The sequence below is a fragment of the Triticum aestivum genome, chromosome 3D (genome assembly GCF_018294505.1).
Source record: "Triticum aestivum cultivar Chinese Spring chromosome 3D, IWGSC CS RefSeq v2.1, whole genome shotgun sequence".
In the NCBI taxonomy this organism is placed as follows: Eukaryota; Viridiplantae; Streptophyta; class Magnoliopsida; order Poales; family Poaceae; genus Triticum; species Triticum aestivum.
The window spans coordinates 577136716-577161538 of NC_057802.1; the positions used below are offsets into that span (position 1 = coordinate 577136716).

The 24823-nt window shown below is 46.0% G+C and overlaps 1 protein-coding gene and 1 long non-coding RNA gene across 2 annotated transcripts; both read right to left on the reverse strand.

The window, feature by feature from the left end:
• Positions 1 to 13920: 13920 nt before the first annotated feature.
• Positions 13921 to 16240, reverse strand: LOC123080617 (uncharacterized). Its single transcript, XR_006438497.1, has 2 exons — positions 15845 to 16240; positions 13921 to 15106 (listed from the first exon to the last, which is right to left on the reverse strand). It is a non-coding gene; the product is annotated as an uncharacterized lncRNA (long non-coding RNA).
• A 996-nt stretch (positions 16241 to 17236) lies between these two features.
• LOC123080618 (S-formylglutathione hydrolase) lies at positions 17237 to 22332 on the reverse strand. Its single transcript, XM_044503549.1, has 7 exons — positions 22059 to 22332; positions 21855 to 21972; positions 20506 to 20553; positions 19004 to 19200; positions 18735 to 18833; positions 18575 to 18640; positions 17237 to 17597 (listed from the first exon to the last, which is right to left on the reverse strand). The coding sequence occupies exons 1-7, from the start codon at positions 22218 to 22220 to the stop codon at positions 17415 to 17417; spliced, it is 873 nt and encodes a 290-aa protein (XP_044359484.1). The 5' UTR covers positions 22221 to 22332; the 3' UTR covers positions 17237 to 17414.
• Between the last annotated feature and the right edge of the window lie 2491 nt (positions 22333 to 24823).

Below are 24823 nucleotides of genomic sequence, written 5' to 3' on the forward strand. Positions count from 1 at the left end.
GATCCAGCAAGGGGGGAGGAGAGGTTGATGGAGATCCAGCAGCACGACGGCGTGGTGGTGGAAGTAGCGGGATTCCAACAGGGCTTCGCCAAGCGCAAGCGGGAGGAGGGAGATGTGTCACGGGAGGGAGAGGGAGGCGCCAGGGCTTAGGTATTGCTGCCCTCCCTCCCCCCCCCACTATATATAGGGCCAAGGGAGAGGGGGGGCGCAGCCTTGGCCCTTCCTCCAAGGAAGGGTGCGGCCAGGGAGGAGTCCTTCCTCCCCAAGGCACCTCGGAGGTGCCTTCCCCCTTTAGGACTCTCCCTTTTCCTTATCTCTTGGCGCATGGGCCTCTTGGGGCTGGTGCCCTTGGCCCATATAGGCCAAGGCGCACCCCCTACAGCCCATGTGCCCCCCCCCCCCCGGGGCTGGTGGACCCCCGGACCCCTTTCGGCACTCTCGGTACAATACCGATAAAGTGCGAAACTTTTCCGGCGACCAAAATAAGACTTCCCATATATAAATCTTTACCTCCGGACCATTCCGGAACTCCTCGTGGCGTCCGGGATCTCATCCGGGACTCCGAACAACTTTCGGGTTACCGCATACTAATATCTCTATAACACCGAACCTTAAGTGTGTAGACCCTACGGGTTCGGGAGACAGGCAGACATGACCGAGACGACTCTCCGGTCAATAACCAACAGCGGGATCTGGATACCCATGTTGGCTCCCACATGCTCCTCGATGATCTCATCGGATGAACCACGATGCCGGGGATTCAATCAATCTCGTATACAATTCCCTTTGTCTACCGGTATAGTACTTGCCCGAGATTCGATCGTCGGTATCCCGATACCTTGTTCAATCTCGTTACCGGCAACTCTCTTTACTCGTTCCGTAACACATCATCCCGTGATCAACTCCTTGGTCACAATGTGCACATTATGATGATGTCCTACCGAGTGGGCCCAGAGATACCTCTCCATTTACACGGAGTGACAAATCCCAGTCTCGATTCGTGCCAACCCAACAAACACTTTCGGAGATACCTGTAGTGCACCTTTATAGCCACCCAGTTATGTTGTGACGTTTGGTACACCCAAAGCATTCCTACGGTATCCGGGAGTTGCACAATCTCATGGTCTAAGGAAATGATACTTGACATTAGAAAAGCTCTTAGCAAACGAACTACACGATCTTGTGCTAGGCTTAGGATTGGGTCTTGTCCATCACATCATTCTCCTAATGATGTGATCCCGTTATCAACGACATCCAATATCCATGGTCAGGAAACCGTAACCATCTATTGATCAACGAGCTAGTCAACTAGAGGCTTACTAGGGACATGGTGTTGTCTATGTATCCACACATGTATCTGAGTTTCCTATCAATACAATTTTAGCATGGATAATAAACGATTATCATGAACAAGGAAATATAATAATAACCAATTTATTATTGCCTCTAGGGCATATTTCCAACAGTCTCCCACTTGCACTAGAGCAATAATCTAGTTCACATCACCATGTGATTAACACTCACAGGTCACATCACCATGTGACCAACGTCCAAAGAGTTTACTAGAGTCAACAATCTAGTTCACATCACTATGTGATTAAAACTCAATGAGTTCTGGTTTGATCATGTTATGCTTGTGAGAGAGGTTATTAGTCAACGGGTCTGAACCTTTCAGATCCGTGTGTGCTTTACGAATATCTATGTCATCTTGTGGATGCTACCACGCGCTACTTGGAGCCATTTCAAATAACTGCTCTACTATACGAATCCGGTCTACTACTCAGAGTCATCCGGATTAGTGTCAAAGTTCGCATCGACGTAACCCTTTACGACGAACTCCTTTTCACCTCCATAATCGAGAAAATTCCTTAGTCCACTAGATACTAAGGATAAGTTCGACCGCTGTCATGTGATCCATTCCCGGATCACTATTGTACCCCTTGACCAACTCATGGCAAGGCCCACTTCATGTGCGGTACACAGCATAGCATACTGTAGAGCCTACGTCTAAAGCATAGGGGACGACCTTCGTCCTTTCTCTCTCTTCTGCTGTGGTCAGGTCTTGAGTCTTACTCAATACTCACACCTTGTAACACAGCCAAGAACTCCTTCTTTGCTGATCTATTTTGAACTCTTTCAAAATCATGTCAAGGTGTGCGTTCTTTGAAAGTATCATCGGGCGTCTTGATCTATCTCTATAGATCTTGATGCCCAATATGTAAGAAGCTTTATCCAGGTCTTCCTTTGAAAAACTCCTTTCAAACAACCCTTTATGCTTTTCAGAAATTTTACATTATTTCGGATCAACAATATGTCATTCACATATACTTATCTGAAATGTTGTAGCGCTCCCACTCACTTTATTGTAAATACAAGTTTCTAACAAACTTTGTATAAACCCAAAAACTTTGATCACTCCATCAAAGCGTATATTCTGACTCCGAGATGCTTGCTCTAGTCCACGGAAGGATCGCTGGAGCTAGCATACTTGTTAGCATCTTTCAGGATTGACAAAACCTTCTGGTTGTATCACATACAACCTTTCCTCACGAACACTAGTAAGGAAACTTGTTTTGATATCCTATCTGCAAGATTTCATAAATAATGCAGTAACTGCTAATATGATTCCAACAGACTATTAGCATCGCTACGAGTGAGAAAGTCTCATCGTAGTCAACTCCTTGAACTTGTCGGAAAACATCTTAACGACAAGCCGAGCTTTCTTAATGGTGACACTTACCATCATTGTCTGTCTTCCTTTTAAAATCCATCTGCACCCAACAGCCTTACGACTATCAAGTATTTCTTCCAAAGTCTATACTTTGCTTTATACATGGATCCTCTCTCGGATTTTATGGCCTCGAGCCATTCGTCGGAATCCAGGCCCACCATCGCTTCTCCATAGCTCGTAGGTTCATTGTTGTCTAGCAACATGACTTCCGAGACAGGATCACGCATTACTCTGAAGTAGTACGCATCCTCGTCGTCCTACGAGGTTTGGTAGTGACTTGATCCAAAGTTTCATGATCACTATCATAAGCTTCTACTTCAATTGGTGTAGGTGCCACAGGAACAACTTCCTGTGCCCTGCTACACACTAGTTGAAGTTATGGTTCAATAACCTCATCAAGTCTCCACCATCCTCCCACTCAATTCTTTTGAGAGAAACTTTTCCTCGAGAAAGGACCCGTTTCTAGAAGCAATTACTTTTGCTCCCAGATCTGAAATAGGAGGTATACCCAACTATTTTGGGTATTCTATGAAGATGCATTTATCCGCTTTGGGCTCGAGCTTATTAGCCTGGAACTTTTTCACATAAGCATCGCAGCCCCAAACTTTTAAGAAACGACAACTTAGGTTTCTCTAAACGGTGTCGTCTCAACGGAATTGCGTGGTGCCCTATTTAAAGTGAATGCGGTTGTCTCTAATGCCTAAGCCATAAATGATAGTGGTAATTCGATAAGAGACATCATGGTATGCACCATATCCAATAGGGTGCAGTTATGATGTTCGGACACCATCACACTGTGGTGTTCCAGGCGCTATCAATTGTGAAACACTTTCCACAATGTCTTAATTGTGTGCCAAACTCGTAACTCAGATATTCATCTCTATGATCATATCATAGACATTTTATCCTCTTGTCACGACGATTTTCAACTTCACTCTAAAATTACTTGAACCTTTCAATAATTCAGACTTGTGTTTCATCAAGTAAATATTCTCAGCATCTACTCAAATCATCTGTGAAGTAAGAACATATCGATATCCACTGCATGCCTCAGCACTCATTGGACTGCACACATCAAATGTATTACTTCCAACAAGTTGCTCTCTTGTCCATCTTACTGAAAACGAGGCATTTCAGTCATCTTGCCCATGTGGTATGATTTGCATGTCTCAAGTGATTCAAAATCAAGTGAGTCCAAACTATCCATCTGCATGGAGTTTCTTCATGCATATATACCAATAGACATGGTTCGCATGTCTCAATCTTTTCAAAAACGAGTGAGTCCAAAGATCCATCTACATGGAGCTTCTTCATGCATTCTATACCAATATGACTCAAATGGCAGTGCCACAAGTATGTGGTACTATCATTACTATTTTATATCTTTTGGCACGAACATGTGTATCACTGCGATCGAGATTCATTTTAGGTGCAAGACCATTGAAGGTATTATTCAAATAAACAGAGTAACCATTATTCTCCTTAAATGAATAACCGTATTGCGATAAACATAATCCAATCATGTTTATGCTCAACGCAAACATCAAATAACAATTATTTAGGTTTAACACCAATCTCGATGGTAGAGGGAGCATGCGATGCTTGATCACATCAACCTTGGAAACACTTCCAACACACATCGCCATCTCACCTTTAGCTAGTCTCCGTTTATTCCACAGCTTTTATTTCGAGTTACTAACACTTAGCAACCGAACCGGTATCTAATACCCTGGTGCTGCTAGGAGTACTAGTAAAGTACACATTCATATAATGTATATCCAATATACTTCTGTCAACCTTGCCTGCCTTCTCATCTACCAAGTATCTAGGGTAGTTCTGCTTCAGTGACCGTTCCCCTCATTACAGAAGCACTTAGTCTCAGGTTTGGGTTCAATCTTGGGATTCTTCACTAGAGCAGCAAATGATTTGCTGTTTCATGAAGTATCCCTTTTGCCCTTGCCCTTCTAGAAACTAGTGGTTTTACTAACCATCAACAATTGATGCTCCTTCTTGATTTCTATTTTCGCGGTGTCAAACATCGCGAATAGCTCAAGGATCATCATAACTATCCCTGATATGTTATAGTTCATCACGAAGCTCTAATAGCTTGGTGGCAGTGACTATGGAGAACCATCACTATCTCATCTGGAAGATTAACTCCCACTCGATTCAAGCGATTGTGGCACTCAGATAATCTGAGCACATGCTCAACGATTGAGCTTTTCTCCCTTAGTCTGCAGGCTTAAGAAACTTGTCAGAGGTCTCATACCTCTTGACGTGGGCACTAGTCTGAAATCCCAATTTCAGTCTTCGGAACATCTCATATGTTCTGCGACGTTTCAAAAACGTCTTTGGTGCCACAATTCTAAACCGTTAGCATTACGCACTGAACTATCACGTAGTCATCAAAACGTGTATGTCAGATGTTCCGCAACATCTACAGACGATGCTGAGGTTCAGCACACCGAGCGGTGCATTAAGGACATAAGTCTTCTGTGCAGCAATGAGGACAATCCTCAGTTTACGGACCCAGTCCGCATAATTGCTACTATCAACTTTCAACTAAATTTTCTCTAGGAACATATCTTAAAACAGTAGAACTAAAGCGCAAGCTATGACATAATTTGCAAAGACTTTTTGACTATGTTCATGATAATTAAGTTCATCTGATTAATGAACTCCCACTCAGATAGACATCCCTCTAGTCATCTAAGTGATACATGATCCGAGTCAAACTAGGCTGTGTCCGATCATCACGTGAGACGGACTAGTCATCATCGGTGAACATCTCCATGTTGATCGTATCTACTATACGACTCATGTTCGACCTTTCGGTCTCTTGTGTTCCGAGGCCATGTCTGTACATGCTAGGCTCGTCAAGTCAACCTAAGTGTTTTGCATGTGTTCCGAGGCCATGTCTGTACATGCTAGGCTCGTGAACACCCGTTGTATTCGAACGTTAGAATCTATCACACCCGATCATCACGTGGTGCTTCGAAACAACGAACCTTCGCAACGGTGCACAGTTAGGGGGAACACGTCTCTTGAAATTTTTAGTGAGGGATCATCTTATTTAAGCTACCGTCGTTCTAAGCAAATAAGATGCATAACATGATAAACATCACATGCAATCAAATAGTGACATAATATGGCCAATATCATTTTGCTCCTTTGATCTCCATCTTCGGGGCACCATGATCATCTTTGTCACCGGCATGACACCATGATCTGCATCATCATGATCTCCATCATCATGATCTCCATCATTGTGTCTTCATGAAGTTGTCACGCCAACGATTACTTCTACTTCTATGGCTAACGCGCTTAGCAATAAAGTAAAGTAATTTACATGGCGTTATTCAATGACACGCAGGTCATACAAAAAATGAAGACAACTCCTATGGCTCCTGCCGGTTGTCATACTCATCGACATGCAAGTCGCGATCCCTATTACAAGAATATGATCAATCTCATACATCACATATATCATTCATCACATCTTCTGGCCATATCACATCACATAGCACATGCTGCAAAAACAAGTTAGACGTCCTCTAATTGTTGTTGCAAGTTTTTACGTGGCTTGTATAGGTTTCTAGCAAGAACGTTTCTTACCTACGTAAAACCACAACGTGATATGCCAATTTCTATTTACCCTTCATAAGGACCCTTTTCATCGAATCCGTTCCGACTAAAGTGGGAGAGACAGACACCCGCTAGCCACCTTATGCAACTAGTGCATGTCAGTCGGTGGAACCTGTCTCACATAAGCGTACGTGTAAGGTCGGTCCGGGCCGCTTCATCCCACAATGCCGCCGAAACAAGATAAGACTAGTAGCGGCAAGAAGAATTGGCAACATCTACGCCCACAACTACTTTGTGTTCTACTCGTGCATAGAAACTACGCATAGACCTAGCTCATGATGCCACTGGTGGGTAACGTAGCAGAAATTCAAAATTTTCTACGCATCACCAAGATCAATCTATGGAGTTTACTAGCAACGAGAGGGAAGGAGTGCATCTACATACCCTTGTAGATCGCGAGCGGAAGCGTTCAAGAGAACGGGGTTGATGGAGTCGTACTCATCGTGATCCAAATCACCGATGATCCTAGCGCCGAACGGACGGCACCTCCGCGTTCAACACACGTACGGAGCAGCGACGTCTCCTCCTTGTTGATCCAGCAAGGGGGGAGGAGAGGTTGACGGAGATCCAGCAGCACGACGGCGTGGTGGTGGAAGTAGCGGGATTCCAACAGGGCTTCGCCAAGCGCAAGCGGGAGGAGGGAGATGTGTCACGGGAGGGGGAGGGAGGCGCCAGGGCTTAGGTATTGCTGCCCTCCCTCCCCCCCACTATATATAGGGCCAAGGGAGAGGGGGGCGCAGCCTTGGCCCTTCCTCCAAGGAAGGGTGCGGCCAGGGAGGAGTCCTTCCTCCCCAAGGCACCTCGGAGGTGCCTTCCCCCTTTAGGACTCTCCCTTTTCCTTATCTCTTGGCGCATGGGCCTCTTGGGGCTGGTGCCCTTGGCCCATATAGGCCAAGGCGCACCCCCTACAGCCCATGTGCCCCCCCCCCCCGGGGCTGGTGGACCCCCTTGGTGGACCCCCGGACCCCTTTCGGCACTCTCGGTACAATACCGATAAAGTGCGAAACTTTTCCGGCGACCAAAATAAGACTTCTCATATATAAATCTTTACCTCCGGACCATTCCGGAACTCCTCGTGACGGCCGGGATCTCATCCGGGACTCCGAACAACTTTCGGTTACCGCATACTTATATCTCTATAACCCTAGCGTCACCGAACCTTAAGTGTGTAGACCCTACGGGTTCGGGAGACAGGCAGACATGACCGAGACGACTCTCCGGTCAATAACCAACAGCGGGATCTGGATACCCATGTTGGCTCCCACATGCTCCTCGATGATCTCATCGGATGAACCACGATGCCGGGGATTCAATCAATCCCGTATACAATTCCCTTTGTCTACCGGTATAGTACTTGCCCGAGATTCGATCGTCGGTATCCCGATACCTTGTTCAATCTCGTTACCGGCAAGTCTCTTTACTCGTTCCGTAACACATCATCCCGTGATCAACTCCTTGGTCACAATGTGCACATTATGATGATGTCCTACCGAGTGGGCCCAGAGATACCTCTCCGTTTACACGGAGTGACAAATCCCAGTCTCGATTCGTGCCAACCCAACAAACACTTTCGGAGATACCTGTAGTGCACCTTTATAGCCACCCAGTTACGTTGTGACGTTTGGTACACCCAAAGCATTCCTACGGTATCCGGGAGTTGCACAATCTCATGGTCTAAGGAAATGATACTTGACATTAGAAAAGCTCTTAGCAAACGAACTACACGATCTTGTGCTAGGCTTAGGATTGGGTCTTGTCCATCACATCATTCTCCTAATGATGTGACAAGCGACAACTAGAGGCTTGTGCTAGATCTTGTGCTAGGCTTAGGATTGGGTCTTGTCCATCCCGTTATCAACGACATCCAATGTCCATGGTCAGGAAACCGTAACCATCTATTGATCAACGAGGTAATCAACTAGAGGCTTACTAGGGACATGGTGTTGTCTATGTATCCACACATGTATCTGAGTTTCCTATCAATACAATTTTAGCATGGATAATAAACGATTATCATGAACAAGGAAATATAATAATAACCAATTTATTATTGCCTCTAGGGCATATTTCCAACACCAGGGCCACCTGCCCCAAACCCCCCACCCCCAGCGTCTCAGCAAGCGCAGGTGCCGTCTCCACGACCGGAAGAGACTCGGTCCTCCTGACCGCCGACGAGGAAGGAGGAGTCAGGGGTACCTGCCCCAAGCCCCCCTCCCCCGACGTCTCAGAAGGCGCGGGCGCCGCCACGACCGAAGGAGATGCGGTCCTCCTGACCGCCGGCGAGGAAGGAGGAGTCAGGGCCGCCTGCCCCAAAACCTCCTCCCCCAACGCCACAGAAGGCGCGGCCGCCGCCGCCACGCCCGAGGGAGAGAGGGCCGAGGCCGCCTGCCTCGGGCCTCCTCTCCCAGCACCCGCCGATCCCGCCATGACCAGCGATGCCGACGTCGGGATAGTGAAGAGGGAAGTCGAAGCCACCTGCCCCGACCCCCCTCCCCCACGCCCCACCTCAGCCGCAGCCGTTATCTCCGGAACCTCGACCTCAGGAGGAGCAACCACCGACTCCCCGTCCCCGGAGCCAACCAAAGTCCTCACCGACGATGTCCGCGCCAAGCATCCAGCCAGTGCCCGACCGGCATCCTCGAACTCCAACAAAGGTAGTGACTGCTCAAACGCATCATCAGAATCTACCCGGTCGCTCCAAAGTCTAGGAGGGGTAGAGGCTGGCTCAAAGGACCCAAACCGCAACGAAGTCATAGGCACCGATGGTGAGGGTGCCGGCTCAACCCCGGTCCCATCCCCGGACTGAGCCACAGGACGAGAGCCGTTAGTCCCCTCATGAGTCGACTCGTCAGTCGGTGCCCCCTCAGCTCCCGCACTGTCGTCCCCCTCGTGCATATCAACATCATTCCCAATCATTGCCTCAGCAAACAGGGCGGCGTCCTCAAACTCGATCTCAAGAGGAAACACCTCTCCCCTATAAGTCCAGTTGACCACATCAGGCACGAACTCAATATCCAAAACGCTCACTAAGATGTGGGCCACTCCATGTGCACGAGTAAAGGCCATATCCACTTTCTCCGTCTTGCCAACCATAATGCCCATACTGGCCACAACTCGAACATCCTGCAAAGGCTTAGATGGAGCCCCCGAAAACCTCAACCAGACCTGCGTAAGCGGCTTTCCTTTAGGCTCCACCTGCTGCCACTCATGGAACTCCAGAATGCACCTAGTGCCAGGAACTCTACATAAACCAAAACTCAACAGCCTCTGCAGATCATCCACAGAAGGAAACTCCACCTTAAAAACATTGGCCTCGAGAGTAACGAGCTCCCAATGGAAGTCCCCCGGTGCCAGTTCCTGAAGCCTCTGCACAATCTGAGCCTCCGAAACCTCACCCTGAGTAGCTTTGACAACCCCGGTGGTCAAGCTCAAAGTCTCCTCCAGAATCTCTCACGCGGCCGGGGACTCAAAGAACATTAGCTCAGCACAATAAACTCCATACATTGTCAAAGACGGAGCCTGGTCACGCAACAACGGGCAATCCCCCGAGGCATGTGCCGGCTTACCACAGGACTCACACAGCTCTGCCACGCATTCAGCAATGAAGTGGCCCTTCTCACCACAACGGTAGCAAAGCATCCTTTCCTTCTTACGCGCCCACTTGGACGCCCTCTCAGCATCAGACCTGTCGGTAACCTCAGTCACACTCCTAGTCGCAGGAACCTCAACATTGGCTAAAGCCGCTACCACCTCCATCGCCTGTGGAGGGAGCTCCGTGGAAGCACGATCGGTCTCCACTACTGACGCCGCTTGGTCAACAACTGCCGAAGGCGGAGGCGGTCTGCGATGATACCTCCCGCGGCCACCGCCCCGACCACCACGATGTCCACGGTGACCCCCTCTCTGGCGGTGATCCGGACCGGAGGCACCCTCAACAAAACCTCCTGGAGGGCCGAGAAACGGTCTCTCAGCAGACCCGTCACTCTGCCAGGCATAACCACGCCCCCCTCCCGTGGAAGAGGAACCACGGTGCTGTCCATCGCCATACACATCTAACCCATCGTCCCCCCATTGGCCTCGGGGCGGAGCACGGGACTCTTTTAGAACTTGAATTCTGCCTCGTCTGAGATGGTCCCGACCGGTTTTGAGCCAGCCGCGCGACGAAGTGAGGCGGAGGCGCGGCATGAGACTGACCGCCCACAGGTGACGGCACGATCCCAGGAGTAGCACCACCTCTGCCAGTACCAGCTACACCAGCCGCGCCCAGCTGTGGGGGCCTTGGCCCGCCTCGACCCGCTGCCGGCGGAGCGACGGGCGCCGGAGGCCTGAGCCCGCCCTTTCCAGCCGCCGGTTGCAAGGACACCCCCGGCACTGGAGGCCTAGACCCACCTCGACCTGCTACCGGCTAAGCAATAGGCGCCGGCGGCCTCACGCCCGAGTTAGCATTACCGCGGCCCGGTCCCAGTGGAACGCCCCCGCCTGCCGGCTGCCTCTGGCCCGGCGGCACGAGGGCTCCACGCCCGGCCCCCGCCGCCGGAGGCGGCTCCTCCCCGCCCCGCCCTGCTGGAGCGGACGAGGCGAGTCTCTTCGATGGCGGCGGCGCAGCCCCGCGACCGGCCATGTCCAGGAGAGGTCGAATCCTTCTCGCCCGACGAGCACCACACGTGGGGAATCCCCTGGTCCCGCGCCTGCGAACCCTAACAGCGACAGACGACGGCGCACGACAGGAAGGAGACCGATCCCCCTCGTACGTGCATGTGATTGCGTTGCGGGATGGAGTATGGTCCGGTTCAGCATGGGCCTCATACCCATCTGACCTAGGCCCAACTCCTCGTGGACTCGACTCCCTCCGAGCCGGCCCAACGGAGCCCAACAAACTGTTCAAACGCCGCGCTCTCGCCTCCAAGATCCCCATCGCCGGCGCAGCCAAGACCGGCGCCGTCGGTGCCTGACGACCGCCGATCCGCCTCGTATTCTTCCTCTTCTTAACAGTAATCCACGACTCCGGCCTAATCATGTCGAAAAGCGTAAGATTCGGAAGACTCACCTTAGGTATGGGACCCTTCCAAGGTCGAATCGCGGATGCCGCCGTCCTCCGATGCACTACACGTCGAATCATCTCTTTCTTCTCGTCCGCGCGAAGACCGATTCGCGCCGGATCATCCGATGGCAGAACACGATCAATCGTCGTAGCCACCTCATCTTCAGTATAACCTGAATGAAAAAATTCGCAAATGAGATCCGAAGAAGTCGGTGAGGGCAGGGGATCCGCCGGAGAATCCCCATCGTCGTCCACGTCTTCTTCGTCTGAATCGGCGAGAGCCCAAAACCTCCCGCCGACCCGCCGGCGATCACTGGACGCGGAGGGCGCCGTCGCGGGCTCAGTCGCCTGCCCAGTCGCCCGGTCGCCCCTCATTCAGGTCGCCCGAATAAGTGGTGGTGCCCACCGTACGCATTTCCTACAAACTGAATGCATCTATAGGAAATTCTCCTACCGAATGAAGCCTAAGGATGGATACAAAATACATTTGCTGCATCGGGGCATCTAATGCGCTTGTGGACATACAGATGCCATCATAAACTGAAGAAGTCCTCATGATAGGATTAAAACACTTTTGTCGTTCTGCTCATCAGCCATCAGTTGATGGGATAAAGTATCATCAACACGGTTTGTGGTGTTCACAAAAAAGGGCAGAAATTTGACAACATCAACACAATATGCTTTTATCACACCACAGGGTCTCTAATCTAGATTCAAGTTTCACATCAATAAATAAAATAGAAAAAAATAGTTGATTATATAAATTTGTGAATTCTAGCTAAGTAAAAAAGATGGTGCGTGAAAAGTGCGGCCCAACTAGAGGCGAGAACGCGTAGAAGAAAGAACCAGTGAATAGTTGATTATATAAATTTATTTATTTACATTTTTTCAAAAGGAGAATTATTTATTTTGTTGCCTTTGTATTTCCTTTTGCTTGCTAATTGTGTGCCCTGTCAACCTAAAATCATGCTTATGTACCGTCATGACATGTGGTGTAAACTGACGTGTTGCTATGCTACAGAAAAGTAACAAGTTGCCTGATATGGTTTGCTCATCAAATCTTTCTTAAATTCAGACAAACATCGATGCATCAACAGGGTCACTAACACCCACTGTGACAAGGTGATGAAGAAACAAAAACGCAACAGCTAGAATTTAAGGCAAAACTTCACAAGATCTTATTAAATGAACAAATTCTTATTCCACAAGTCTGGAATAAACGAGTCTGAATTCTGAAAGCTGCTATTTAGGAAGAAGCGGAACAGATAATCAAAGGAGGCAAATTAACCAACCAGCAGTACATCGTAATGCAGGAGGCGCGGCGGAAACTTGACGGTTCTTGAATCGACGGAAGTGATAAAAGAATTCAGGCATAAGTAGATATCATGTGAGTTTCATGTTGTTACAGAAGGCAAGACAAATATAAAGCGTCCTTGAACCTATGTCTTGGTCGGACTAGAAGCAGGGGAGCTGGAGGCTCGCACCGTGGAGTCCATGTGCTCCTGCTACCTGCAATGCCACGTGAGAAGACATGCATTAATATGAACGGCTCGGTTACTCTAAGTACAGAAGCACACACAACCACATGTACTGTAATATTTACCACGTTATGTGCAATGTTGAAGCATGCAAAAAAATGACGGTTAACGCGAGACGTTTTGGACATTTCAATATAGACTACATACGGACTGAAATAAATAAACAATCACACTAAAACATGTTTATGTACATTCGATTCAAAAAATTAAAACATCTCATAATTCAAAACTGGAGCAGTACTTTCTAGCACCATAAAATCGTGTAAAATAGAGTTTTCACAGCGGAATTGGCTTTGGATAAGAGGAACACTAGAATTTCTAGGGACATCAGAAATTAATCGGGGGATATCATGTCACGAGCTTCTGTTCCGTCTTTACCGGCTCTCTTCTGGCTCCTTTATTAATATAAATAAATGGAATGCCTCCATTTTTCCGAAAAAAGAATCATGTCAAAATCAAAGCATTACTGCCATAATTTCATTCAACGAGTAGATGGAAAAATCCCAACGTTTAATCTCAGTTCTCAGTTCTCTGTTACAGAAGAATGACAATCAAACACCAAGGCAAATGCAGTTTTCTGGACTCTCAGCCTCCGATCAATATCCTCAAACGCTGAACACAAGTAGCTTCAGCAAGGATATTGCAAGGCCTCAGTTGTGCCAATCCTCCTACTGATGGCAATCAGAAATTTCACCTACAAAAATCATTGCATCAGTTCAGGCTAGTAGCAGACCAGTCAAATTTGAACAAATGTGACATATACAGGTCAATAAAGAAAATCAAGGTTTCGGAACAATGCACAAATTGAATGACCTCAAATTTCATTCAAAGAGCAGAGTAAGAAGACTTCTAAAGCTGCTACTCCTATTATAAAGAGACAACATGGATAATCAAAATAGACAGAATAACAAGCCAGTATCAAAATAAAGGAACAGGAGAACAAGTTCATCATGAGACAACTGCAGGAGCCACACAGAAACTTAGATGCTTCTTGCCTAAGTGACAATATAATTCAGCATAAGTGGGTACAAATACTTACAAAAAAAAATAAGTGGGTACAAATACACCAGAGATTCACGACTATAATTCAGCATCAATGGGTACAAATACAATGGGTGATTCATGTCATTGAAGAAGACGAATCAGAACAAGAAGGCAAACACAATATTTGTGAATCATTGTGATTGCAAAGAATAGAGACATGCAGCACAATATTCTAATCCAGCGCATGTAGAACTTGGAAAATTCAACATAAGCTACACTGAATCAACAATTGCAAGAGACCTCATTGTCACATCGCTGCTACCTGTCATGCTCTTTCAGATGGATAATCTTCACATCTTGCCTTTGGATAGACCGCTTTCACTCCATGCCACAGAAGTGTTTTTCTTCAGCATATGAAATCAATCACCATATCATGTATACGATAAGATTTTTCCATGCCTTTATCAACATTGATGTCAATTGGTTGAATCATGCTCCTATTCACGATCTCATTGAGCAATTCTACCACCGAGCTCAAACTTGCTAATCCCTTGTTTTTCATGATAAACAAAACCTCAAACTATCCACCTTACATATCGAATGAGCTTGCTTAATCTTCTAATCTTCTAAAAACATGCTTAGACATAATAACTAATCCTATAGATGAGAAGGTAGATCAAACTACTGGTAAAAGAGGGTTGACTTCCAGATCATCACTCTTGTATAATCTACAAGTCAGGTGCCTCTTTTACTCATTTTCTTTGCTGCTTTTCATGGTATTGGTGCATGGGTGCCCTCCTATTTGTGTTAAATCACAAAAACTAGGCTACACCATCTTGTTTTAGATTAAGAATTGTGTTGATGTTCTATGATCTACCTTCACATCATTTATTATACTTAAGCATATTTCCAGAAGATTACAAAATTAAGAGAGACCAACTGATATGGAGATGGATAGCTGAAGGTTTTGTGTGCCACGCAAATGAGGAATTGGCCCATTTGAGCTACGAGAGAGTTACTTCAATGAGCTCATAAACAGAAGCATGATCCAACCAGTGGGCATCGACGGTGAAAGCATAGCAAAATCTTATTGCGCACATAATATGATGCATTGATTAGTAAGACCAAGATACTCTGCGCTCTTCACTTCATTCCATACCAAGGTACCTATTGAATAGAAAGTTTTTGCAATGGTCAGCAGGCAGGCAAATCTGCAAGAGTACAATATATCTTCATGAAGAGAAATACAGTACTGAACCATGAGCTAGTTATCTTATCTAGGAAAGAAATGAGCAGAACCTAAAAGAAACTCACTCTCTAAATGCACCCAAAAAAAATAACAGTGAATGACAAACGATCTGCACTTAAGATCGCACACGCACCAACCAGAGCAAACAAAGTAAAGGGTAAATAACAATCTCACACTACTATCACTAGTGCGCAGTTCTTCATGGAAGAAACACTGCCTAATAGAGACCTACTAAGAGGCATAGAAAACTTTTGGATTCCCCGAGCAGCTTGCACCACCAGATTAGCACTATAAATCGATCATGCACGCACAAGTCGGCAATTAAAAAACATACTAGGCATGCATGATTTACTTGTTGAAGAAAATAGATCTACTCATGATTCTGTCGAACACCTAGGATTTAATCATGTTTCCAAGTAAACGCGCGATTCTACTAGGGTGGATGCCCAACAGTTTGGGCCTGAGATGCTCGCACCTATGAGGATCCTAGTCCAACAGCCTAGCTCAACCGGATCTACAGGAGGAAATAATTAAACCTACGGCGGATCAACAACAGCTCACGCTTGAGATGCGCGCAGCAGCGGATCTACTCGGTGAACTCTACGAAACTGAAGTACTAGTGGCCGGATAAAGATCGGGAAGAGAACGAAGCATACCTCAGGTCGCTGGCGCACTTGCCCCGCGAGATCCGGCGCGTCCCCCTTCGCCCTTGGAGCGAGCACGCGCCTCTTCGGGCCGCTGCACGGACTCACCGACGACCGAGCAGGCCGCCGGCGGACGGCAGGGCGTGCTGGCCCCGGGAGGGGGAGGCGGCCGGAGACCCCGCTACGAGATCTGGTCTAGTCTAGTCCGTCTCTCTACTGGCTCGACTCTGCCCTCTCCAAGCGCGGCTCGGCCCGGTAGAAATAACCGCGGGGGGAGCGGGCGAGGGAACGGGCGCGACCGGCCATGTGCTCGCGCGGAGTCGCTGCCGTGTGGTCCTCCGAGCGGAACGGGCCCATGCGTCGGCGGGGTAGGGTGGGAGTGGGTGGTGTAGTAATTGGGGGAGGGCTCAGATCCGATCTGAGGGTGGGTGGGTGGGTGGGGTGGGGGCATTGGATGCCGTCTGGACTGGACTGGTGTGCCAGGGGTGGGTAAATTATGATGGATGGGCCGGGGCGGGCGGTGGTGGGTCGGCCACGAGCGCGCCTGCACGCGGTTTGGCGCTTGCGAGGAAGTTTCCCGGAGCTTGCCGCGCCGTGGCGTGCGGGGCGCGGTGTGCAGGAGTAGTGTTTCTTCGAGTGTTTGGCTCGAGGCAGGCTGTGAAACCCGGAACAGTGGCTGGGTTAATTATCTATATGGAGTAGTACATGGGAGTGCTTGTTCGCTCTCCTGTGCACGAGTTGTTTTACTGAGATCTCTGGTGATTTTTCCTTTTACTCCTCGTGCCAGATTTGTGTCAAGACAAATTTTATGAAGCTCAGAGTTTGACCAAATTTATATTAAAAAAATATGAACATATACGATACAAAATACATATACTATGAAACTATATTTTATAATGAATCTAGCAATATTGGCTTGACATTGTGAACTCTGACACCTTTTTCTGTAAACTTGATCCAAGTAGAGAACTTTGACTTTGGACAAAACTAATATGCACACTAAAAATGACCGAGGTAGTATCACCTTGTAGCTGTACGACGAATTCAAGTAAATCGTGCAGTACACAGTAAGATTACTGCTGATCCTCGCATCAGTTTTTGACATGACCACGAAATAACTCCGCTCGCGCGCATGGTCACACGCCACATCACGGGCAAAGATTCCGATCGACATCGCGCATTTCGTAAACACAGAAAAAATTGCAGATACGGACGAGGGCAACCTACCACGTGACATAGCTCCTGCCACGCTTGGCGTCTATGCTTTACTCGCCCGTGGCCCAGGCTGCCACAGTGCGCCACACACGCTTTAAACGAAACGCGGCGCGCTCGCCACAGTACTACAGCAGCCAGCAGCGCCAGTAATTCTACAGAGTGAATTTCCAGCCAGGCACGAACGCGCACTTGAGAGACGACCGCAAGCCGTCCACATTATTTCCACACACTTCATCTCGTCTCAATCCAACACACGGTGCATCGACACATACACACACGACAGATCGTAACAAGCTGGTATATGGAGGCGACGCCGCTGACTTGGCGGTTCAACTGATAGCATCTCTCGCTACAGGTGGCTGGCCAGTCAGCCGCTCTTGAGGAACTGGGCGTGGTGCGCGATGTGGTCGTCGATGAAGGTGGCGATGAAGAAGAAGGAATGGTCGTACCCCGGCTGCATCCGCAGGGTCAGAGGAGCGCCCGCCGCCTTGCACGCCTCCTCCAAGTTGCCCGCCAGCAGCTGCTCCGCCAGGAACTTGTCATCCTCTCCCTGTTGCAATCCACACATAAAAGCTAGTGAGCTTAAGTAATTGTGCCAACATTACTTCCTCTTCACTGTTATATGATTGGAAGCAAGATAATTAAGAAAGGCAGATGCGAGCATTAGGCAGTCCAGATTGCAAATAAAGCGCACTCTGATTGTGAGATGATAGATGGCAGTGACATCTTCTCAGATTCATATCCTTCAGAAACAAGTCATGTACAAGCCAACGGTTACTCTCCAGGGCCTTGTACTTTCAACTAGTTCAATCGAACCTGCCATCCTATGTATAATCGATTCCTTGACGCAGTGCGGTTGAATTGTCAAACTTCAGCTCTAGGCAGTTCAGTTGAACATGCATAATTATAACCTCACAACATCACGCTCCCTGCCAGAAAAGGGATGCTACACTTGGAACTTCTAACATGTTGACCTTGATATTGACAGATTCACTTACTGAAACATGCAATGAACTCACACCAACGTTAACCAATCTAGACACAAGAGACTATCACTTGATGAGGCAATCATATCAAAGCTAACCAATCATGCGCAGCTAGCATACCAATCAAAATGGCTTCATGTCTTTCAGGAAAAAAATAATTTTAAATTGGTCTAGACCCCGATTTATAGCTAACCGATCAATTCCCTATTGTCCACGAGGATGACTCCATGTTGTCACAAATGCCTTAAAACAGATCCTTGTGTCACATCAAGTGAATGGCTGGTTTGAGAAGGGAAGGAGGGAGGGAGGAAAATGATCTCAGAGAAGACTAAATCTCACTTTCACCTTCCAGGGACCTTATCCAACTACCGTGTATGCTTATGGAGATGACTAGTTGCTTGTTTCTACTACACTTTGAATTGAAATATGCAATGTAACACACAAACGGTTCATTCCAACAATATAGAATAAAAACATCGATGGGCTAGAAATAACATGAAAGCAGGAAAAGGGCATTATTTATCGCACTGCTGCATTATACCTGGTCAACCAGGATAGGAGTTGAAAGTGTGTTGCACTTCTTAACCAACAAGGTTGCATCGTATTCCTGCAGTAAGCATGCACTATTAATTACTTTACATGGCCGGTTTGAGAATGGAAGGAGGGAGGGAGGGAGGGGAATGATTTCAGAGAAGACTTGCCTCCCATTCCGATTTAGTTGTGCCCAGATAGTTTGAGAATGCTTTCTGACCCCAAGGGCAGTTTATTGGGTTAGCAATTGGAGCAAATGCAGACACCGACTGCATAGGTAAGATAAATTCGCAATGCCAAGTGAGATTTCATGGAAGTAATTACAAGAGAGTACAGATATTGTGTGAAGTAGATGCCTACAAGTTTCCTAATCTGAAAAAAGGTTCATCGACAGGAATTTCCAGATGCAGAGGGTTTAACAAATATCGTCAAATAGTACCTTGTATTTGTCAGTGTTCTTCAAGTAGATAGTCAGTGCACCGTGCCCTCCCATAGAGTGGCCAAAAATTGATGCACATGACGTGTTAAGCTGTTCAAAGTTGTCAGTTAAAACTTTTGGCAGCTCCTTCACAACATAATCATACATGCGCCAGTTTTTCCACTTCTCATTTGTGGCATTCAAATAAAATCCAGCACCTACGCATAAATAGTCAAGATAGGAGAGTTAGGGTGCGTTTGGTTCCTCGGCAAAATCGGTTATAGCCTCGCTAGGCAAGGACTAGCGTTTGGTACCGCTAAGAAAACCTGGCTTTTAGGGGCCAGCTAGCCTCGCTAGGCCAGGAAAACCTCGCCCATCGTGGAGAGCCGAATCGGCTCGCTCTCAACGGCAAGCAAGCATGCACAAAAAAAGGTCCACGTTGGCCCGCACGTACACGCACGTAACTGCCAGCAAAACTGATGCATCCAAATGCGTAGCTTACGGCAAGGCTGGCAAAGCTGAGCTAGGCTAGCTGGGCTAGCTTAAGCATAGCCCACCCAGCAATGCAACCAAACGTTCCCTTAGTCACCTCTAGCCACATGCACAACACATAGGCCTATCCACATGACACAATTCTTCAAGTGGTACTTGCATATAAGAACTCAACAAATATAAAGCAACTGCGCCTTCTAATGGACAAATTCATGAATTCATTATTACTTAAATGATTTAGACCTTGTGTAGAAGAACCTCACAGATTAATGAATAGAAATCCTATTATGACCAAATAACATGTACTCAATTATTGAATCTTTAAGGTAAAAAATAGGTGACAGATGAAAAAACAATGTCCACATGATATTTCTATTTGCCATATCTGTCAAATTCACTTGGTGAATAGTACATGATGTTTGACTTAACAGGTAACAAAGGCCAAAGAGCAACCACGTTATCAGATACCACATTGATAAAAAAAATTCTAATCCACCCAGATATAAATCTGCTATGCTTTGCATAATTAGAAATAAAAACAACTGAGCTGGTGGCACACTGATGGTTGGGATAAAGCGTGTCATCGCTAGCTGTTAGGACAATCAGGCTACTTTCTGGTTGAGCTTTGACCACATAGATATACAGCAATGTCAACATGAAAAGGACTATTCTTCGTCTGATGTGTTGATTAAATAGTTACTTTCTCTTCAACACCACAAGAGGTTTATCTGTCAACTGCAGCAATTATGTGCAGATGTTTTTTAACAAAAGCAAACAAAATTATAAATATTGCTCCGTAACTAACACAATACAAACAAAGCAGCATAAATTTAACACAAAAAACAGCAAACAGTACAGCTACTGAAAAGTTTTCAACGAATGCTAGAAATCATGCAGAATATCGTTATTCCGTTTATTCATGGCAATGGGAAGTTCATGCAGTAAGTTCTAGACTCCCACGGAAGTTGCCGAATCATATATCCCATAAGCTGCAAATGGCACAACAAGACTGTCGTAGTTACTGTCCTTACCAACACCAAAATCCCAACTATCTGCCTCCCCTTCTACATTTAGTCCACCTGCATGAAACAAAGGAGTGATGAGAAAAGGAAAAGGTTTAAACAAGGACCAAGATCATACAATGTGTTCACGACAAAAGAAAGGCAATAAGAAGAATACATATGAGATCACATTGAACATTCCAAAAGTTATTTGGTAGTCAAAGGAAACAAAACACTTTCTTGGTTGGCAGAATATCAGGAAAACGACAGTCATTCATCAAGCTAGAATGCCCTTAAAGTTATTCAGACTCAACTCTACGACATCTTTAGGCTGGACAGATGAATCTTATTCCTCAAAAAAAAAAAGAAATGTAAAATACAGTTTATACATGTTGCGGACAAGAGGTAGGTTGTGTTTTGTTGGCCTTGTTTGGTTATAGTGTCTTCCAGGCTCCAGCCCCTAACAATCCCACTACCGCAAACAATTTTGGACACAATAATCCATGGAGGCACAAAAATGGCACAACACAACCATTAAACAGGGGCAATTCAAACAGTCAAATGGAAGCGCAGTGCTAGCAAATGGACGTCGGAAATCACACCAGATATCAAGTAACACACTATTAGTTGGCCAAAGTCATATTGTATGAGTCTGATGATACTCATGAGCATCACCATGTCCAACCCAGCAAAGAAAGGATCAGGACTATTTATGGGTGCATAATGTAACAGACCCAATTGTGTAGTTTACTAATATCTGATCAGTTTTAGCATCTATGGTTGCAAATTGCCCTGAAGCCTCAGTGTTCACCAAACACATCACAAACGTAATCATCAAACAAATAGCCGACATGGTACCACAAGACATGTGCACTGCCACCATTGACACACTGCAGTTACACATTAGTGATTAGAGTTAGGCCCTCAATAGTCACTGAGGCAGCACAATACTTAGAAATGAGCACACACACACACAAAACATAATCTGAGGCATCAGTGGTCATTTTCCATGCAAATTCAGCATGCAGAATTAAGCCGCTCATACCTTTCCTGATTGATCTCAATTTTCTTTTTGTTCTTCTTTTTTTGATTAAATAAAAAAGAATTGGTCTCGTGAACCCGTGATAATTGCAGGCATATGGGTAAATCCTACAGTGTGTCTGGTAGAGGCATCCCAATTCCCAAATCTAAAGGCATAAACTACCAAAAAATTCCTCAAAAAAAAAATCTTAACTTAACTGCGTTTCGCCAGTCGCCACATCCCCCCACCAATTCCAATATTCCCCTCACAATTGGATGGTACGGCCGCGGAGGGACGGGCACGCAATAAACCCTAGAAATTGAACGCGACGGGAGAAGGGGGTTAAAGTTAAACGTACGCGGGGAGGTGTCGGGGGCGACGAGGGCGACGCCGTGTGCCGCGGCAGCGCGCTGGGCGCCGGACTTGATGATGAAGTTCTCGTCGGTGCAGGTGAGGCCGGAGAGCCAGTAGAGCACCTGCACCACACCCACGAAAGCGCCGTCAGATCTACAGGCCGGGGACGGGGAGTACGGTCCCGGGGCGAGCGGGGAAGGGCACGCACGGGGAGCTTGGAGGCCGGCGACGCGGGGAGGAAGAGGGAGAAGGTCATGGGGCAGCCGAGGGCGGCGCTCTGGTGGCGGAAGCGGAGGTTGTGGCCGCCGAACATCTTGGTCTTGCTCAGCTGCTCCAGCACCGCCGCGGGAGGGGGAGCGGCCGCCGCCATCGCGCGATCGCCGGCGATGTGTGGGGGGAGTGGTGGTGGGTGGAGACTGGACTGGGGGACGGGAGTGTGTAGAGATTCTGGAAGAGGGGATCCCCGACCCCGATATCCAAAACTCCAATGGTCACCGAGTCGCCTCTCTTTGGGGCCCCATTTGCACTGCTTTTGTGCCCGAGGCCCAAAGCTGTAGATGTTAGGCAGGCCCAAGATCTCGTTTTCGCAGATGTCAATGAAGCCCGAAATCAGTTACACCTTTCAAAGGCCATCACTCCCCTTATGATTCTCGAAAAAAATTATCACCCCCTCTATACACCACACGTTGCGTTCGTTTGTCGTGCGTCGCACAGGGGACAGCCCCGACTGGGTCGTCCCATTGACAGATGTAGCTGGCGTGATTACTGTAGTGCGAGAGTGGAGCGTTAAAAAAACCCTAAAAGCAGGCAGTGCTTGCGCATGGGATCGAACCTAAAAAAAACTCGTGATGAATGCCGTAGCTTGACAATGGAGCTAATGAGCGACTGTTGAACAACACAAAACTCTAAAAGAATATATTCACCGGAAGATCGAACATTCTGAACAACGACCGAACGTTTATTGCAAATTTTCACTTTTTATGAAATTCTAAGTAGATTTATCAAAAACACATACAAAATTTTAAATGCCAAATATTTTATCAAATTATGAACATTTTTTAACTTGTGACAAAGTTTGAAAAGCATGAACAATTTTTCTAAATCCCACTAATTTCTGGAAATGTGATTCAATTTTCCAAATTTCGCCTTTTCTGAAACTGTGGAAAATTATAAAATAAAAATAATATTTGAATTTGTGAACACAGTTTTAAAACGTGCCATTTTTCAAACTCTTAACAAAATTTTAAAACATGAACGAATTTTTAAAATAAAACTTTTTTAAAAAAATGCAACAACATTCTAAAATTTCCTAACATTTTTTCAAAAGAACAAATATTTTTAAAAATTTTGAACAAAAATTTAAATATGAACATTTATCAAATTCTTGATCATTTTTGTAAAACATGAAACAAACTTTGAAATTCAGAAATTGAAAACCTGATTTTTTTTAAACCCGAACAATTTTCAAAAACAAATTCAAATACTTTTGGGAGCCTTCTAGAAGGTTCTCAAAACTGGTAGAAATCAACTAGGAACCTTCTAGAAAGTTCCCAAAACCTAGACGTGGAGCGGGATGGGACGGCCCAATTGATCGTGCCCCGTTGAGATTGGTCAATCCATTAACACAGAGAGCGTCAAATAAGGTTTTCTCCACGAGGCCTCCTCTTCGGCACCTTAAGCGCCACTTGGCGAACCAGCGTTTAGGCGCCGGTTTTCCATGGCTCTCTGGTCCCTCAATTCTAAGTTGATCGGTCCACCATTGACTGGTTGACCGTTGCTCACTGAATTTTTGAGAAAAATGCAAATTTTAAAAAATATGTTCACGAATTTGAGAAATGTTCACAAATCCGAAAAGGTCCATGAGTTCAAAAAAGGTCACAAGTTAAAAAATTGCGGGACTAAAAAAAGTTAAGTTCACGAACTCGAAAAAGTTCAGGAGTTCAAAAAAAGGTTCGCGCATTCAAAAAGAGTTCATACGTCTTAAAAAGTTCACGAAAATTGAAAAAGGTACACATGTCTCATGGATTTGAAAAAAGGGTCATGATTTGGAGTAAAAATATTCACAAATTTGGATAAGAGTATTAGTGTTTACTTGTTAAAAAATAAAAAAAGTTCATGAATTTTAAAAAATGAAATCACAACCTAAGGGAAAAAACTTTCAAAAAAATATATAAAAAAGTTTAGAAATTTGAAGAAATTGTTGAATTTGAAAAAAATGCATTAAAAAAAGAAAAATAACAATAAAAGAAGACTAAAAAGGAGAAAAAGGAAAATAAAATCTGTCTAGAAAACCAAAAAAACAGCCTAAAGCCTGTAGGAGGTTGCCGAAATCGACCGCAAGCTTCTAGAGCTTGACAAAACCGGTCGTGTCGCTACCAAAAACACAAAATAGCGTGCTATGAACGTGCAGTTGATGAAGTGAAAAATAAAATGGGTTGAGCCCAAGTGGAGGAGTGGGTGTCTAATAAGAATTTTGCATATAAGAATTGTCTGAAGTCAAACTTTGTAAAGTTTGACCATATTCATGTAAAAAATATCAACATCTATAATATTAAAGTTATTATATAATATGAAAATTAAATTCATGACACATCTAGTGATATTTATTTTGTATTGTGAATGTTGATATATTTTTTCATATAAAGTTGGTGAAACTTTATTAATTTTAACTTCAAACAAATCTCATATGTGAAGTAATAGCACCGGTGGGAATACCATTGTACATGCCCTAAGTTGTCGTAAAATGTTATAAGTTCCCCCAAATTTGTAGCTCCGTATAATGAACTCCACATTGTTGTTTTATTGTATTGGTGTGCATGGCCGGCCCTGGGGTATGGCTCGAGGGGCGACGGCCCAGGGCCCAGGCCGGGGAGGGGCCCATGATCCCGGGCCCATGATGTAGTATACATACATGGTATACCCCAGCAAAAATAGGTAAGAACAAAATTTACCACAGAAAAAAACGAATGTAGC

Excerpts from the sequence above, each read along its gene's own strand:
- LOC123080618 (XM_044503549.1), bottom strand. The coding sequence starts at position 22,220 with ATGGCGGCGGCCGCTCCCCCTCCCGCGGCGGTGCTGGAGCAGCTGAGC. Across the intron at positions 18,641-18,734 it reads CAACTAAATCGGAATGGGAG|GAATACGATGCAACCTTGTT; the intron begins GCAAGTCTTCTC and ends TGCTTACTGCAG. Across the intron at positions 17,598-18,574 it reads CTCCTATCCTGGTTGACCAG|GGAGAGGATGACAAGTTCCT; the intron begins GTATAATGCAGC and ends GGATTGCAACAG.